The sequence below is a fragment of the Megalopta genalis genome, chromosome 5, assembly GCF_051020955.1.
Source record: "Megalopta genalis isolate 19385.01 chromosome 5, iyMegGena1_principal, whole genome shotgun sequence".
In the NCBI taxonomy this organism is placed as follows: domain Eukaryota; kingdom Metazoa; phylum Arthropoda; class Insecta; order Hymenoptera; family Halictidae; genus Megalopta; species Megalopta genalis.
The window spans coordinates 15,124,529-15,140,832 of record NC_135017.1 but is presented as its reverse complement, the minus strand read 5'-3'; the positions used below and the strand labels follow the sequence as shown (position 1 = coordinate 15,140,832).

The 16,304-nt window shown below is 47.7% G+C and overlaps 1 protein-coding gene across 16 annotated transcripts in view; it reads left to right on the top strand.

Annotated features, from left to right (window-relative positions):
- PMCA (plasma membrane calcium-transporting ATPase 3) overlaps positions 1-16,304 on the top strand; it is a 73,104-nt gene that overhangs the window by 24,473 nt on the left and 32,327 nt on the right. For 13 of the 16 annotated variants that reach the window (XR_004491966.2, XM_076522048.1, XM_076522047.1 and 10 more), the window contains 11 exons: positions 5,974-6,251; positions 6,336-6,536; positions 6,875-7,101; positions 7,176-7,311; positions 7,393-7,527; positions 8,600-8,635; positions 9,586-9,959; positions 10,060-10,544; positions 10,639-11,684; positions 11,893-12,107; positions 12,626-12,777. Coding sequence is in view for 15 of the 16 variants with exons in the window: in XM_076522048.1 (XP_076378163.1) it covers positions 6,095-6,251; positions 6,336-6,536; positions 6,875-7,101; positions 7,176-7,311; positions 7,393-7,527; positions 8,600-8,635; positions 9,586-9,959; positions 10,060-10,544; positions 10,639-11,684; positions 11,893-12,107; positions 12,626-12,777 (3,164 nt within the window). In the remaining variant the exon portion in view is untranslated. Of the gene's footprint in view, positions 1-4,433; positions 4,955-5,122; positions 5,820-5,973; positions 6,252-6,335; positions 6,537-6,874; positions 7,102-7,175; positions 7,312-7,392; positions 7,528-8,599; positions 8,636-9,585; positions 9,960-10,059; positions 10,545-10,638; positions 11,685-11,892; positions 12,108-12,625; positions 12,778-16,304 lie in introns of those variants that run through there. The other 3 variants (XM_033481867.2, XM_033481869.2, XM_033481872.2) reach the window with 3 other exon arrangements.

Here is a 16,304-nt window from a genome sequence, read left to right as displayed (position 1 = left end):
TAATGTCGAACAATGTTCACGTCCACGCGATTTTCTGCGTTTAGAATCTCAATCCGTATGTAATAGCGACGAAGCAATCGGGAATAGTAATGCGATCGGCGACGTTCTTGCGAAATATTAGAATTCGTTGCGACTAAAATCATTCGAAAGGTGAAACTACAGTAATCTCTCCCTAACCGACGCTCAGATTGTGTCCAAAAATGAACAATTTGGGAGGAGGAGATACGATTTTGTAATTGTTGCCAATTCGTCGCTGTAAAGACAAACCGCAAGGCTCGAATAATCGTATCTCTTCTTCCCAAATTGTACATTTTTCTGAACAATCTCAGCGTCGGTAAGGGAGACAATTGTGCGTTTCGCAGGGCAGCATCGATCTCGAGTTGTTCGCGCGGCGATCGCCGGCCGTTAGAAATGCCAGCGAATTCGGCGAGTTTCGTCGCCGCGTTGGAGGAAAACTCGCGTTATCGCGGTTCAGAGGCTAAAAGTTTCCGCAGAGAGCAGAGAACGAGATGGAATGGAAGGAACGAGGCACGCCGGACGAGAGACGCGACCGGCGACCAGCGATAATTAAGCTGCGGAGCACGCGAGATTTATAGCGCGCCAAGGCATTCGCGTGCACTCGCCTGCGTTCCGGCATTCGTTCCCGCATTCGTATGCAATTACTCGCGCAATACGCGGTCGCGCCTCGCCGAGGACCTTACAATCCATTCACTGTTCGCGTTCTCGTTACCCGTGGCCGCTCGCGCGCGCGCACGTTCCGCCGACAAATCGAATAAAACGTCTCCACCGATCCTTTGATCCTCCTTCTGGCCGCCAAACTCCTTGCTTTTCCGGCACTCTGCACGTAATTGGGCGTAGACGTTTGATCTTTGCCGGTCGCTGGTTCTCGTTGTTCGTTGTTTCCTCTGTAGTCGTCGTTTTCCGGTCACCCTGTAGACCAATATTTATCGCAGTTTTCTTTTTTCCTTCCTCGATTTATCGTTATCGCTTATCGTACGTTATTATTAGTATTATGTTCGCCAGAGTGTACCGCGCTCGATCTCGTTCGAGCTGGTATAGAAATACGGGAGGGCGTGTTATCGATCGCCGCGTCGATCATCGAGATCGTTAACGGGCCCTCCTTAATCGAGCCGCCGCGCGATTACGGCCCCGATTAAGCCGGCAAGCTAATCGAAGAGATCCAAATCGAAAGATGTGTCCGATCGATGGATCGCAACGTGAGAGCGCCGCTATCCGCGATATCGGCATCGATATCGATCCACTCCGGATCGACTGGATCTTTCGATCTCGTTATTTTCCGTTCTCGACCATAGATGGAGGCCTTGCCGCCGAAATCGTGCAAACCAGTCGGCTGGAACCCGAGTAAATTACACGAAAACTAATGGAATTAGGAAGATTAAATTTCTTCCTCTTGCCCTCTCCCCCCCCCTCTCTCTCTCTTTCTTTCTCTCTCGCTCTTTCGCCTCTCCTGCTCGGCTCGATTCACGCGGGACCGGGTGTGTCGTTTTAACAAGGCCGTTAACACGCGATCGATCGACGCGATTCCCTTGATTCGTCAAAGGATTCTTCGAGCCCTACGGGGCACCGTCCAGGCCCCGCCCACTTTCCACCAACTCCGTTCCGCCCGTCCGCTCTCGATAGCCTTTTTCAGCCACCGCTTGCCCTGGCTCCGCCCATCGGGGCCACTGCTCCGGCTCCGCCCACTTTACTAATAGAAAAACCATTTAGATTATTCGAGGACGTATCGCCTAAATTTCCAGAGCCACTGACCTTAGAGAAAAAAAAGGGAGCGATCAAGGACAACGGAAGGGATAAGTGTTCGTTGGCTTTAAAGGCACGCTTTCTATCGCTTGAAAATCACAGAAATAGACGCGGGGTCGGTATCAATATAAATACATGGAGCGAGAGCGAGCGAACCAGAGAGAGAGAGAGAGAGAGAGAGAGGCGTGTGCGCCTGTGGTTGCTCATGCCGATACTCGGCCAATAGAGACGCCTAATAGGGAACCGGCAGGTTGAATTCCGAAGGGGTCTAGAAATAAGGTGCACCGTGTGTACAGTGTACAGGAGCTCCCTTATCGCGTCTCGAGCATGTTCCTACACTAATTATACACGAGTCGGGGGCAGCGGCCCGGACCGCTTGTCGAGAGATAGGTCGATTTTATCCGATTCAATGGGAGAGCCGGTCCCGAGAGCCATTATAATTAGACGCTCGATAAGTTATCGCCGGGCGAGCACCCATCCACGGAATTCCCGATAAATCGTTTCCGTCTTGTCTTGTCTTGTCATGCCTCGCCCCGCCTCGTCTTCTTTTCGCGCGAGTTTCGCCTTTTGCTTTTTCTCCCATCTTCTCTATCGGGGTCTTTCACAGTCGCGGACAGTGTGCGGCAGACAGCAGACAGTGAACAGGAAAGCGAAACGATCGCGTGTCGCCCCACGGTTGAATGAAATGTAAAATAAGGGCAGTTACCACCTTTGCGCTTAGCAAGGCAGTAGTTAGTCTTCCTATCGAATCAGCTTCTAATTAAGGAAGCCCTCCCCTGGTCAACAACTCTGCACGCATATCGAACCTATATCGAGCCCCTCTACGGCCCCCCGAGGGAGGGAGGGGGATTACTCGATTTCTTCTCTGGCACCTCCGCGACCTTTCGCGCGTCCCTTCCGCCGCCCCGCGATTAACACCTCGCGATCGATCGAACGGGGGTCGATGCACGCCCATCTCGAAAACCTTATCCTCCTTATTATTCTATATTCTTCGAGTAATTTTGTGTAATCGGATGGATCGAAGAAGGACCTGCCGATAAAACAGCCTAACACCGACGGCATCGAGTCCGAGTTTGATTTGAACCGTCGACATAGATCTTGAGATATCGCGTTCGATTTCAATTTGATGTCCGTAACACGTCCCGACAAGCCCCGGCCCTCTCGTCGAGTGTTTAACGATTAAAATGGTTGGACGGCGAAGCGCGACGTGACGCAGCGAGAGAGTAGAGTAGTCGATAACGAGAATTTTCCTCGATCCCGTCGACGCGACGGCTGGCTCGAGAGCTCGAACCATGGGTAAACAATGGGGAAGGGAATCCGCGTGAAAATACGAAAATAGTTGGAATTGGACGGCAAAAGGATTCCTTGTCCTCCTCTCTTACTTTGCCGCTCTGTTTGCCCCGTATCGACTCTCCGCGGCCCTTCAGCTCAATCAACGATATCGAACGCGAGCTTCTCTCTCTCTTTCTATCTCTCTTTCTCTCTCTCTCTCTCTCTCTCTCTCTCTCTCTCTCTCTCTCTCTCTCTCTTTCACACTCTGTCAGCTCTGGTCTGTTTTTCTCACCGAAATATATAGAACGGAAAATATCTCTCGCCTCCACACGGCCAAAGAAATGGCCTCTGACCGCTTTCGAAACAATTCCTTTCAGCTAAACGACGCTCTCGAAACAGTCGAGAGGGCTATCGACCGAGAGGAAACAACACAAGGAAAGGGAACCGTCGATTATTAAACGCGACACCGTTCTCTCCCGTTAACGAAAAAAACGCCCTCTACGTTCCATTAAATCCCTGGTCTCGCCCGGTTTCCCGCCACCCGTCGGCGTCGCGAGAATCGTTCGGTTCGATCTCGAGTATCGATCCGTTCCGATCGATGCTTTTCGACAGTGGACCCGCCAATTCGGGTGCGCGCGCGCCTCGCCTAACTTCCGTGGTCGCCGCGCCGCCAGCCTCCAGAAACGGCAGAAACGGAAAATTGCACACGCACGGCGCACACACACGCACGCACACACACACAACAACGGTGCCCTTCTCTCCCGTGGCGCAAAACGGGCCGTGATGCAATTATTCCGACGAATTTGTCCAGCCGGTGATGAATTAATTGAAAGATACGTGCGCGATCGTCACCCTGGCTCGTTACATCACCGCGAGTTCTCGCTCGTTGCAAAAGGAATTCTGTCTGACGCGACGCGACGAGAAAACCAGTTGTTTAACCGGCGCAGCGGCGACGGCCCGCCTTGTAATAGGATGAAAATAGAGTTGTGAGTAAAAATTACGTAAACGCGATGAATGAATCAGGTTGAACTTTCCAAGTGAAAATGCGCGGGGAGCGCGATCGACTCGGTCGACTCAGTCGATCGCGAGACTCGCCGAGCGATGTGTCGCGGCTCCTCTCTCGCTCTCCTATCGCACGTTCCACGGTGTCGTAGATCAGCCATTGCGAAACCAGCATTGTTCCGGTGACAGGACACTTCGTTTCGCGCCAGCTCTTCCCGATCGAATTCAATCTCGATCGATTCGATTCGATTTGATTCGTTTCGATTCGATTCAATTCGACTCGATTCGATTCGAGAATTCTCGATAGACTTCCACCCTCGGCCAGTGTCTTTTCGTCTTGCGTTCGTACGGCCTTCGAGATTTTGAATCGAAGGTTCGTATCGTATTTAATGCGCGACTAAATTCGTGTCGATTGGAAATTTAAACCCTACGTGCGTGCGTGCGTGCGTGCGTACGCGCGTGTATACGTACCGCATTGTGGACGCGTTTGTGCAGTGCTGTTGGTATCGTTAAAAGTTTGTGGAGGAAATTCAATTGTTTCGTATATCGACGAATGGGAAACTGATTCGCTGACTTGGCTCCCTGTTTGGCCACGTTGTTTGATCCAGCACTGGGGATTGCTCGAATCTCGAGGAAAATAGTGAACTTGGCGCAGTACGCGTGCGAGCGGCTAGAGGGCAACACGAATCGATTACCGCTTTGCTAATGGCTTATTTCACTTAACACGCCTTTCCGTGGCGACCACAGGTTCACTGCTACTGGATTGTGTGGTCGTGGTCGGCGAATCGGGTTTTCCACGTTCCGAGAGATCGACAGGGAAGAATGAAGCTCGAGGGTCCGTACCAGTGACGAGAGAGATCGGTTTGCATGCGAATTCGCGATCCGCTCTCCACGTTAACGCGTACACTGTCACCAGAAGGTAAACGGATCACAGTTTCTTTCTTTCTTTCTTTCTCTCTCTACCTCTCTCTTTCTCTCTCCCCCTCTCTCTCTCCTGTCTCTCTCGTTCTATCTCTCTCTCTCTCTCTCTCTCTCTGTCTCTGTGTGTGGTCGTTCTGTCTCTGTCCTCGCGGTCAGTGTTATTTTTAGACCGAGTATCGATGATGCCGCCCGTTCAATCGCTCGGTCCCGTTATTCTTCCTCGTCGTGACAGAATTTCGGAAGTAACCATCCGGTTCTACAGCTGCTGCAGCCAGGATCTCTGTAACGAGCAGTTCGCGACTGCAAAGGCCAGGCCACATAACCTCAAAATCGTGTGTCGGCGTCCAGTGACAGCCGAGAGCGGCTCGTCGACTCGTCGCATTCCCAGACACCGAGACGGTGATCTTACTCCCGGCCTCCTACGCGTTCCTCGCCGCTGACCAGTCGATAAACGTTTGTCGGGTTCATCGACACCGATTTTCCCTGTTGTGTCGTGTCGTGTCTCCGGAAGCCGTCTTCGTCTCTCTTTCCATCCTTCATGGTCGCGCCGAAATCTCTCTTGATTTCAGTCTCGACACCTGCGACAGGCTTAAAATATCTATCGTTGGTGACGCGCTCGAGCTATCTGTAACCTTCACGGTTCTACAGACTTCTTTGCTGTGATCGTGTGTCAGCCTCCCAGTCCTCGAATAACATGCTATAACGGATGCTGGGATTGCCCTCTCCCTGAAATATTTTTCCTCTTGTCTGTACCATTCGACCTTATCCTTTGATACTCTATTAGACATCTTTCCAACCGTCAGGATTTTTCTGTATTTGTTGTCGATGTAACAGATACGAGGCTCAAGAATATCGTTAACGCGGTATGACACACCTACTATATATAACTGTGATTCGGATCGTTTTATTGTTTGCTAATGATCCTTTAGTCGAGCGCATCTTTTCTTGGTATTCTGGAGAGAAATCTAGAACAAAATGGAACAAAATGTTTTAAAGCTGTTTACTTTTCTGTTTCAGCTGTTGGTCTTCTAATTTACTGGAGGCCAGTGGTGTCAGTGACACCAGAGAATAATAGGAGCTGCTAACTTTAAGAAGCGCAGTAGAGTTGGCTTAGGCCAACCTCGGTGGACGAGGCAAAATGGCAACAATAGATGGCCGACCGGCCCAATATGGTGTCACTCTTAAGCAACTTCGCGAGCTCATGGAGTTCCGGGGACGTGAAGGTGTCAATAAAATCAATAGTTATGGTGGTGTGCAGGAGATTTGTAAAAAACTATATACTTCACCCAGTGAAGGTAAAACTGCCAACCATTTTTTTCTCGTCTAATCTTTGTTTCGAGAACTTGATTAAGATCGGTCTCTAATTATTTCATGCATAGGTCTCAGTGGATCAGCGGCGGATATCCAGCATAGACGAGACACATTTGGTTCGAATCTAATACCTCCAAAACCACCAAAAACGTTTCTACAACTAGTGTGGGAGGCTTTACAAGATGTTACGTTAATCATCTTGGAAGTAGCAGCATTGGTTTCGTTAGGTCTTAGCTTTTATCAGCCTGCAGATGAAGAGGAAACGGGACGTAAGTATTTCAAGATGGTAATTTTACCCAGACGTTCCATTTAGGAAAGATACCATGTACTTGTAATCTATATCTTTTGCTGATATTCTTTAATCATTGGGTAATGGACACACCATGCTCCGATCTCGTACAACTATAAGAGTAGCATCGATAATATAGCTGATAAAACGATACTTTTCACATATTTCATAACATGGCATTACATAATAGTTTGATAAGAGGCTAAATCGGAACAGCATGTGTCAGGACGTGAAACCGATCATGTGGACGGTTGTAACGGAAAATTTACATGCAACAAGTTTCAAGGATAATTTAGTAAAACACGTTTGAATTTTTAGCTTCGTTTGAAGACGACGAGGCGAAGTACGGCTGGATCGAAGGACTCGCTATATTGATTTCTGTGATCGTGGTGGTGATAGTAACAGCTTTCAATGATTATTCTAAAGAAAGACAATTTAAAGGCCTCCAGAGTCGAATAGAAGGGGAACATAAATTCTCTGTTATTCGACAAGGGGAGGTCAAACAGATCGCTGTGTTTGACATAGTCGTTGGCGACATATGTCAAGTAAGTACTACAATCTTGACGTTCCGCGCAACAAAATTTCTGTACTAAAAGCAAAAATTGATTCTGTGCTTCAGATAAAGTATGGAGACCTGCTACCAGCAGACGGTATTCTTATACAAAGCAACGATCTGAAAGTGGACGAGTCCAGTTTAACCGGAGAGTCGGACCATGTGAAGAAAGGAGAAGCCTTCGATCCTATGGTTCTCTCGGGTAAGTCTTTCACCGAGGAAAATCTACGATGGGAAGCTCGTAATCTGATTGTTTTCGTTAACGGTCATTTCCTTCCTACAGGTACTCACGTGATGGAGGGCTCCGGAAAAATGTTAGTAACCGCGGTAGGCGTTAACTCGCAGGCTGGTATTATCTTTACGTTATTGGGTGCTGCCGTTGATCACCAAGAGCAAGAAATCAAGAAAATGAAGAAAGGTACGTAGACACACATGGACAGTGATCGTAGACCTCGATCGTCTTCTGAAATTCCGGGATTTTCCGAGTAGTATAGCGTAGATGCATACACACGTATTTATTTCCATTTCCATAGAATTTCTTTTAAGAATGACAACGCTGACTATCAAAGATCTTTAGCCACTTTCCTATCGTAGAGTTGTATCGAGCAGATAGAGATTTTCGAAACAGATTTTCCAAAGAATAGTAGCAACTGATGCAATAAAATTTCGCATGACACAGAGCGTAAGTGCAATCGTAGAGAAACGACGAGAGCATGGTATTTATTTTCATAATTGGTGTGAACACATTTCTCTATGAATTCAGTTCTATACTTATTATTCTTTCGTTTCTTTGGCATGCATTAGTGGCACTCTATAAATGATTTACTAATTGCTATTCGAACAAGAGAAAAATGTGATTGATCGAGGAGGGAAATGATTATTTATTTAAATCTCACGTTTACCACACGTTGACGTTAGAAAATGGTTAAGTATACTATATCTCACTTGTATGGCATGCTCACGATCACGTTAGTTTGCATTTTGTTGTAAATGTTTGTTCTCCTGCCCTGTGTGTTTTGTACAACATTTTCTTTTATCAGAAACACTACTAGCTTTTATCTTTTGTTTTCAGGTCGATTTTTGATAGATCAAAAAACGACTTCGGTACACAATAAATTATCATATTAGTCGGAGACTAGGATTGCTTTCTTGTGATTTATGTTTTCGTGTATGTCTTTCTTCACCTTTTCTTTTTCTTTTTGCACAACCTGGAAGGCTGGGTTTGTTTCACACGCACACACCTCGCTAAAAACAATATTTTAGAACATAGTCATCGGCAATTTGCAACTAGAATTTTGCTTCTCCAAGAACGGTTAGAGTCGAAACCTTCTGGGCTGTCCACTATAGTAATTAAGCCGAATCCCACAAAAGACCTGATACCAAGATACTTAGAATATTAAATTACGAATATGGCGTAACTTATTCCTGGCATATTACATTTTTAGATAGATTGCTAATCGATTTTATTTTGCATGCGTTTTTTTATCTAGAGGCTAAGAAGCAGCGGAAGAAGAAGTCATTAACAGGTGAATAAAGCACTATCATAAATTATTATTGTCCATCATTTTTCGGTGTTGAGCGTGTACTTGTTATATTCAATGAGCACGCCCGCGTATTTAGTTTACTTTTTTCTATATTATTTAATTCTCTCTCTCTTTCTCTCTCTTTCTCTCTCTCTCTCTCTCTCTCTCTCTCTCTCTCTCTCTCTCACTCTCTGTCTCTCTAATTTGGTTACCTTCTCTCTAATCTTTTTAAGGAGGATAAAACACGCGCTAGAGAAAGAAACAACAATACAGACTATTGTTTTATTTTGTATCTTTGACGTTTTAGTCCGTTTCTTTTTGTTATTGCACACTCTATAGTTTTTGAGAGATGTTTACGTTCAGTTTGGATCAATGTGTCTTTTAGTTTGATCATGGATCTTCCCTAAACAGAAGATCCCTAATCGAGGTAGACAAGATTGTTTCGTCCGTGCTTCTCTGTACCTTATTCTACCATTTATATATTTATATATTTCTGAATGTTTCTTAACAGCAATGGTTTCTTCTGCATTTGGAATACATAGCGGCTGCTTGATTACCGTACGAGCTTCTGTTCTTTGGCATTACAGCAACTGGTCTTATATTGCGTTCTATGTTCTTTACGTATTATTATTGTCACCCTTATTACCTCCTTATTATTCTATTTTCGCTTATCATTGTAGTACCGTTCACTATACTTCTTGCCCTTCTAAGGATACCTGTAGTCGGTATCGTTGCCAATAGTAGACGATTAGAAGGCGAAAGCTGACCTATTATAGTTCTAAGTGTTTCAGGGGGCTCGATGACTGTTCGTTAGCGATGTACACTCGAGACAAAGTTGTTACACTAAACCGATTCTGGGAATGAGTCTGGAACGAGCAGGCATCGAGCCTCGAGGCCAATCCAATCGGTCCTAGGGACGATTGATCAGACTGTTCCGTATGTTGCAAATGAAGGGGACGAAGCTGGTGAGATCACTGGAAACAGCCATGTCAGCAGCGGAGCCAAAGCAGAGGCCGGAGAGGGTCATGCAGTTGGCAGCGCAGGCGGCGGTGGCGAAGGGAAGAAAGAGAAGAGTGTTCTCCAAGCCAAGCTAACTAAACTCGCCATACAAATCGGTTACGCCGGCTCGACCATAGCAGCGCTTACCGTTCTCATTCTAGTCATTCAGTTCTGTGTAACGACGTTCGTCATAGAGAGGAAAACTTGGAAGAATACGTACGCCGGTGATCTGGTGCGGCATTTGATCATCGGTGTAACGGTACTGGTGGTCGCCGTTCCCGAAGGTCTTCCTCTAGCAGTCACATTGTCTCTCGCTTATTCCGTAAAGGTAGGTTCGAAAGGTAGCTCCACATGGTCCTAGAATGTAGTTCTAGATCCATGGAAGCCCAGTGGACCGACGTATTAATCGTTCGATTCGTTGCCGACAGAAAATGATGAAAGACAACAATCTGGTACGTCACTTGGACGCTTGCGAAACTATGGGCAACGCAACGGCAATCTGTTCGGATAAGACTGGTACCCTGACAACCAACCGGATGACCGTCGTTCAGTCGTACATATGCGAGAAGATGAGCAAGTCGGCCCCGAAGTTCTCGGACATTCCGAACCACATCGGCAACCTGGTCATCCAGGCGATCTCCATAAATTCAGCGTACACATCCCGAATAATGCCCGCGCAAGACCCTACAGACTTGCCGCTTCAGATCGGCAATAAAACCGAATGTGCCTTACTTGGATTCGTAGTAGCCCTGGGCATGAACTATCAAACGATACGGGACGATCAACCGGAGGAAACCTTCACGCGGGTGTACACGTTCAATAGCGTTAGGAAGAGCATGTCCACCGTGGTACCGAGAAAAGGCGGTGGATATAGACTTTTCACCAAGGGCGCTTCCGAGATGATCATGAAGAAGTACGTCCCAAAATAAATAGCACGTTCCAACCACCCCGACAGGTTGGCGCGACGAGATATTAGGATACTAAATAGGTCGCGCGTTTGTTTGCAGATGTGCCTTTATATATGGTCGCGAAGGTCATTTGGAGAAATTTACCAAAGAGATGCAGGACCGTCTGACAAAGAACGTGATCGAACCAATGGCGTGCGACGGGCTTCGTACCATCTCCATTGCTTATCGCGACTTCGTTCCTGGCAAGGCAGAGATCAATCAGGTTCACGTGGACAACGAGCCGAATTGGGAGGACGAGGAGAACATAGTGAACAATCTGACGTGTCTGTGCGTCGTCGGTATCGAGGATCCGGTGAGGCCGGAGGTGCCTGACGCGATCCGGAAGTGTCAGAAGGCCGGCATCACCGTCCGTATGGTGACGGGCGACAATATAAACACGGCTCGATCGATAGCCCTGAAATGCGGAATCCTTAAGCCGAACGAGGACTTCCTGATCCTCGAGGGCAAGGAGTTCAACAGGAGGATCAGGGATAACAACGGCGAGGTGCAGCAACACCTGTTGGATAAGGTGTGGCCGAAGCTGAGGGTGTTGGCCAGGTCGTCGCCCACGGACAAGTACACTCTGGTCAAGGGGATCATCGACAGCAAGGCCACTGCGGCCAGAGAGGTGGTCGCCGTGACAGGCGACGGTACCAACGACGGTCCCGCGTTGAAGAAGGCGGACGTCGGGTTCGCCATGGGCATCGCCGGTACCGACGTTGCCAAGGAGGCTTCCGATATCATTTTAACGGACGATAATTTCTCCTCGATCGTGAAGGCGGTTATGTGGGGTAGAAACGTCTACGATAGTATAGCCAAGTTCTTGCAGTTTCAGCTGACGGTGAACGTCGTCGCTGTTATAGTTGCTTTTATCGGGGCGTGTGCCGTGCAAGATTCCCCTCTTAAAGCGGTGCAGATGTTGTGGGTGAATCTAATCATGGACACGTTAGCGTCCCTCGCATTGGCCACCGAAATGCCTACGAACGATCTCCTTCTTCGCAGACCGTACGGTCGCACGAAACCGCTCATCTCCAGGACAATGATGAAGAACATCCTTGGTCAAGCCGTCTATCAGCTGACCGTTATTTTTATGCTTCTTTTCGTTGGTGATTGTCTCTTCTATCCATAATATATAAATATATCGCGCGTACGACACCTGGCTCATCCTCGGTCCATTGCTCAGTGTATCAAGTGTGTATCCTCGGTGCGTTGAAATTTTCTCTTTGGACTCCGAGGCGAGCCAGGTGCGAGAACCACACGCTCTGAAACGCATTCTTCTCGAGTCCGTCTAATTTTGCAATCTCTGATCTGCAGGTGATAAGATGCTAGACATCGAAACTGGCCGAGGGGTGGCCCAGGCTGGCGGCGGTCCAACGCAACACTTCACCGTCATCTTCAACACGTTCGTCATGATGACTCTGTTCAACGAATTCAACGCCAGGAAAATCCATGGTCAGCGTAATGTCTTCCAAGGAATATTCACCAACCCCATCTTTTATTCTATCTGGATTCTCACGTGTCTATCGCAGGTAAATAACCACCCATATAGACTGTGCCGCGTCTTTCGGATATTGTCGTATCGATGAACCATGAACCAGTCGGGCAAGATGTCCTCCTAGGATCTTTAGCGGTTTTAATGTCCCTCTGGCTGCGCGAGCGTTTACTCTTTAACGTTCCGAGAATCATTCGGAACCATAGTCGTTTATCATTTATTATCGTCGTACGCGTTGGACGTTCGCGCATCCAGGGAGCAGTTTTAGTCCTGCATTGCTCAGCCTATTCTCACGCAAATTCACCAAGGTGTTTCTAATTAGTGAGAACGAGGCTGTAGGAAGATAAAGAATCGGCGAATTTGTAGCTCGATCGCAAGCAGGAATAGGTTGACTGAACCAGAAGAGAGGCGAAGTCGCAGCAGAGGATGGACTAAAGAGAAACGCAAGCTCTCTCTACAGCCAACCTGTGGTGTTGATCTCTCTTATACACGGTGACTGTGAAACGATTTTGTTCTGCCCATCCCCGTTAACGGACCCGTATGTCTCTTTTCTAGGTAGTTATCATACAGTATGGTAAAATGGCGTTCAGCACGAAAGCTCTCACTTTAGAACAATGGATGTGGTGCCTGTTCTTCGGAGTCGGTACTCTATTGTGGGGCCAAATAATTACGACTATTCCTACGCGCAAGATTCCTAAAATCCTTTCGTAAGTGATACATTCACCTATACCAACAACCAACAAAAAAAAAGAGAAAAAAAAGATACAAAAGAAAAGAAATATTTTAAGAAATTGTCTCTAGCTGTCTCTATAGATGATGAGAGATACTTCTGTTCGATTCTATGGGCGTTCACTTGCTCGCCCGAATATTGAAAATTAGTTTCGAGGGCCTCAGATATAATATTATATTTACACGTTCCACCTGTGTACTTACGTATACAGAGCGTCCGGGACGACGCGGCGACCGCTGCTCGAAAGAAGCAGCTGCAGCAACGGATCGGTCGCTCTGTATACGCTCTCTCTTCTGTTTTTCTTTCTTTCCACGTATTTATTCTCTTTCCGTTCTTTTTGGTTTCTTTTGCTGTCTGTGCCTCTTTTTGAGTTTCTCGGATGCTGGTAACGTATTGCAGCCGTCAAGCGTATAACCGAAACGAAATAAACGTAAACCGTGGGACCGTAGACATTTTATCGAGGATGTTTCTTGCTTTCTTGCATCGGGTGCGACGCGATCATGCGAACGAAACGTAGGGCTTCTATCCTGTGACGAACGCGTGCGTTGTCGCCGACATTTAACCCCGTTCTTCTTTCTTTTTCGTTGCTCGTAATCGTTGGTAACTAACATCCGCCTACACCTTCACCTCTCCACTCTCTCTCTCTCTCTCTCTCTCTCTCATACACTTTCTCTCTCTCTCTCTCTCTCTCTCTCTCTCTCTCTCGCTCTCATTCTATTTCTCTATCTATCTCTCCAGAGCAACCTGTTGTTCGGGTTCGAATATCGTACACAGATAGCCGTTTACCGAGATTCCAACGAGACCCTTCTTTTGGTACAAAATATAGAGCCGTCTTTGCATGAACCCAACACGTATTAACCGCACTCGGTATCGATCCGTCGCGAATGATACAACGGTCGCGTCGTGTCTCCATCGAGAGCAAGCTCGAGGTTTCTCTCGAAGGAGAGAAAGGAGAGGGGGAAACTAGGCGGACCCGCGGTTCCGCCCGTTTTCTCGACTCCGCCCGCTCGTCGCGATTAATTTCTATCTCGGCCTCTGTTATCGCAAGAAGATTCTGTCGACGGTCGTTGGTCGTATACGAGAATCGGTCTTGATGCACGACCAACGTCCCAGGTCCCACCCGCATTGCTCGTGAAAGGCAGCAAGCATGACACGAGCCAATCGTGCGCAAAAAACATGTAAGCGAAATCGAGTTATGACGCGAGAAGATAAGTATCATCGTGTATCGGTATATCGTGTGAACGTGTATAATAGAAGGGAGACATGCATCGTGGAAAGAAAGTTCTATTTTACATATTATATATTACTATATTAACTGGTAGCTGTGATAGCGTAGTGCTTCCGATTGTTTTCCTTACGTATATATTATATATATATATATCTCGCTTTTAAACGAGCCCCTCCCACCACCACCCCGTCCCCTCTACATATATATATGTTTACATATATATGTATGTATTAGCTTTGTCGTGTATTTTTTCACCTGTTTCCTACCCCTCTCTATACCGAGAGAGAGTCTATCAACGTATCGCTTTACGTAGCATGCTCCCTAGACATCCGATTCAGTCCGATTCGACGTGAGACGAATTGGGCGCTATAGTCGCGACAGAATGATGCTCGGCTCCTCCTTCGCTCCCCCCCCCCCCCCCCAGCCCTTCTCAATGATTATACGTCACTGCTAGCCCCTTCCTGGCCGTTCGGAGCTCCAGCTGGCCCCGCCTCCGAGCTCGGGACAGCCTGGACCTCCCATCGGCTAGCGAACCGAGTGCATCAGTGTCGAAACGATGGGCGCACCGGTAGATTTTCGATGGATACAGGGTATTTCCGGGGTCGTATTTAACTTTGCCGCATCGTTATTAGAAAGATAATGACAATGGAATTTCCAGGTTTGCAAGGGAACACCCTGTAGACGAGATACTACCGTTACCTAATCGCTTTTGGACACTGAATCACTGTGGTCCCCGATAATCTGGACCAGGTCGGATATATATATAGCAGGCTTAGCCGTTGCATGCACTAACAAACCACCGACCCTGCCTACGTACTTGTTTGTTGTAACTCGAACAAACGAATGAGCGACGATTCACTCGTGTCGTTCGATCATTGGTGCGAGGGAACTCAGTGGCGCATAGATTTAACCTCGATCTATCGGTGTCTCGGTTCGAAGCCAGTGCAAAAAAGATACCCGTGTATAGACGATATATCAAGTGGTACCAGCGCTTAGCACTTGTCTGTATCACTCTATCGCTGGAGCTATACTTAACCGTCTTTCTTTCTGTCTGTCTGTCTGTTTGTCTGTTTGTCTGTCTGTCTGTCTATCTATCTATCTATCTGTCTGTCTGTCTGTCCGTCCGTTTGTCTATCTTTCTTTCTTGCTTTCTTTCTGTCTATCTTTCACTCTTGTGTTTCTTTGTCCGTTTCTCTCTCTCTCTCTCTCTCTCTCTCACTCTCTCTATCTCTTTGTATTTCTTGTATATTATCTTCTATGTTGTTGTTTTCTCTCGAGACCGTTTCCTCGTTCTCTCTCTCTCTCTCTCTCTCTCTCTCTCTCTCTCTCTCTCTCTCTCTGTGTCCATCTCTCCCGTCACATTCGTCCACCGCCATCGCACGCATACACGGAGCCAAAAAGAGACAATAATACTTTCCTCGAAATCCAGGAACTTGTCTTTCTTTTTCTGTTTCTCTTTCACTTTCGGTCTCTGTGCGCTTAGGTAACAAATCTCACCTCCTCCTCCACCTCCATCAAACTCGCAACGAGGATAAGGAGATCCGGTTGCTAATCATTCCAGAGAGCTATCGAAGGATAACTCGGTGCTCGCATCGAATCCGTGTGCCGTGCAACGACCGGGGACGCCTCTGTGCTCTCGCCTCGCCCACCCGGCAACTATAGCCCCTCGCCCCCCCCCCCCTCTTGTCCATACAAAACTACCGTCCATACAAAAACAAAGACCTGCGATGTATCCACCACGTCGACCCGCACCGACACACGCACTCAGAGACACGCACGGTGTTGGGGGTATCGTTTCTCTACATCTCGCCCAATGTTTTTAATCTTCTGCATTCGCTTTGTTCAAGCTTCGCAATCGACTACTGTCGTGCGTAGGACGTGTTACGTAGAGACGTAGCCGCGATTCTCGAACTTTGATAATAACCGGCCGTCCGAGTCCCTCCGACAGGTAAAAAGGGAGGAGATGACGCCGCAGCATCGCTGGCCGATCGATCATCGCGGTCGTGCCTCCATCGATTCCGGAATCGATCGATCGAAATCCGCCCAAGATCGCCCAGTGGAGAAGGAACGAGCTGGGAGATCAGTAACCGATATCCCGTCCGTCCCCGCCCCTCCGTCTCCGTGACCGTCTCTAGACTCGTTCGGCCCCGGTCCCACCCACCCACGGTAACTCCCCCCTCCCACATCCACAAGAAAACCCGACCACCTCCCCAGTTTTTCTTCATCTTCACTTCTGTTTCTTTTTTGTGTTCTCTTGTCTTGTTTTTCGTTCCCGT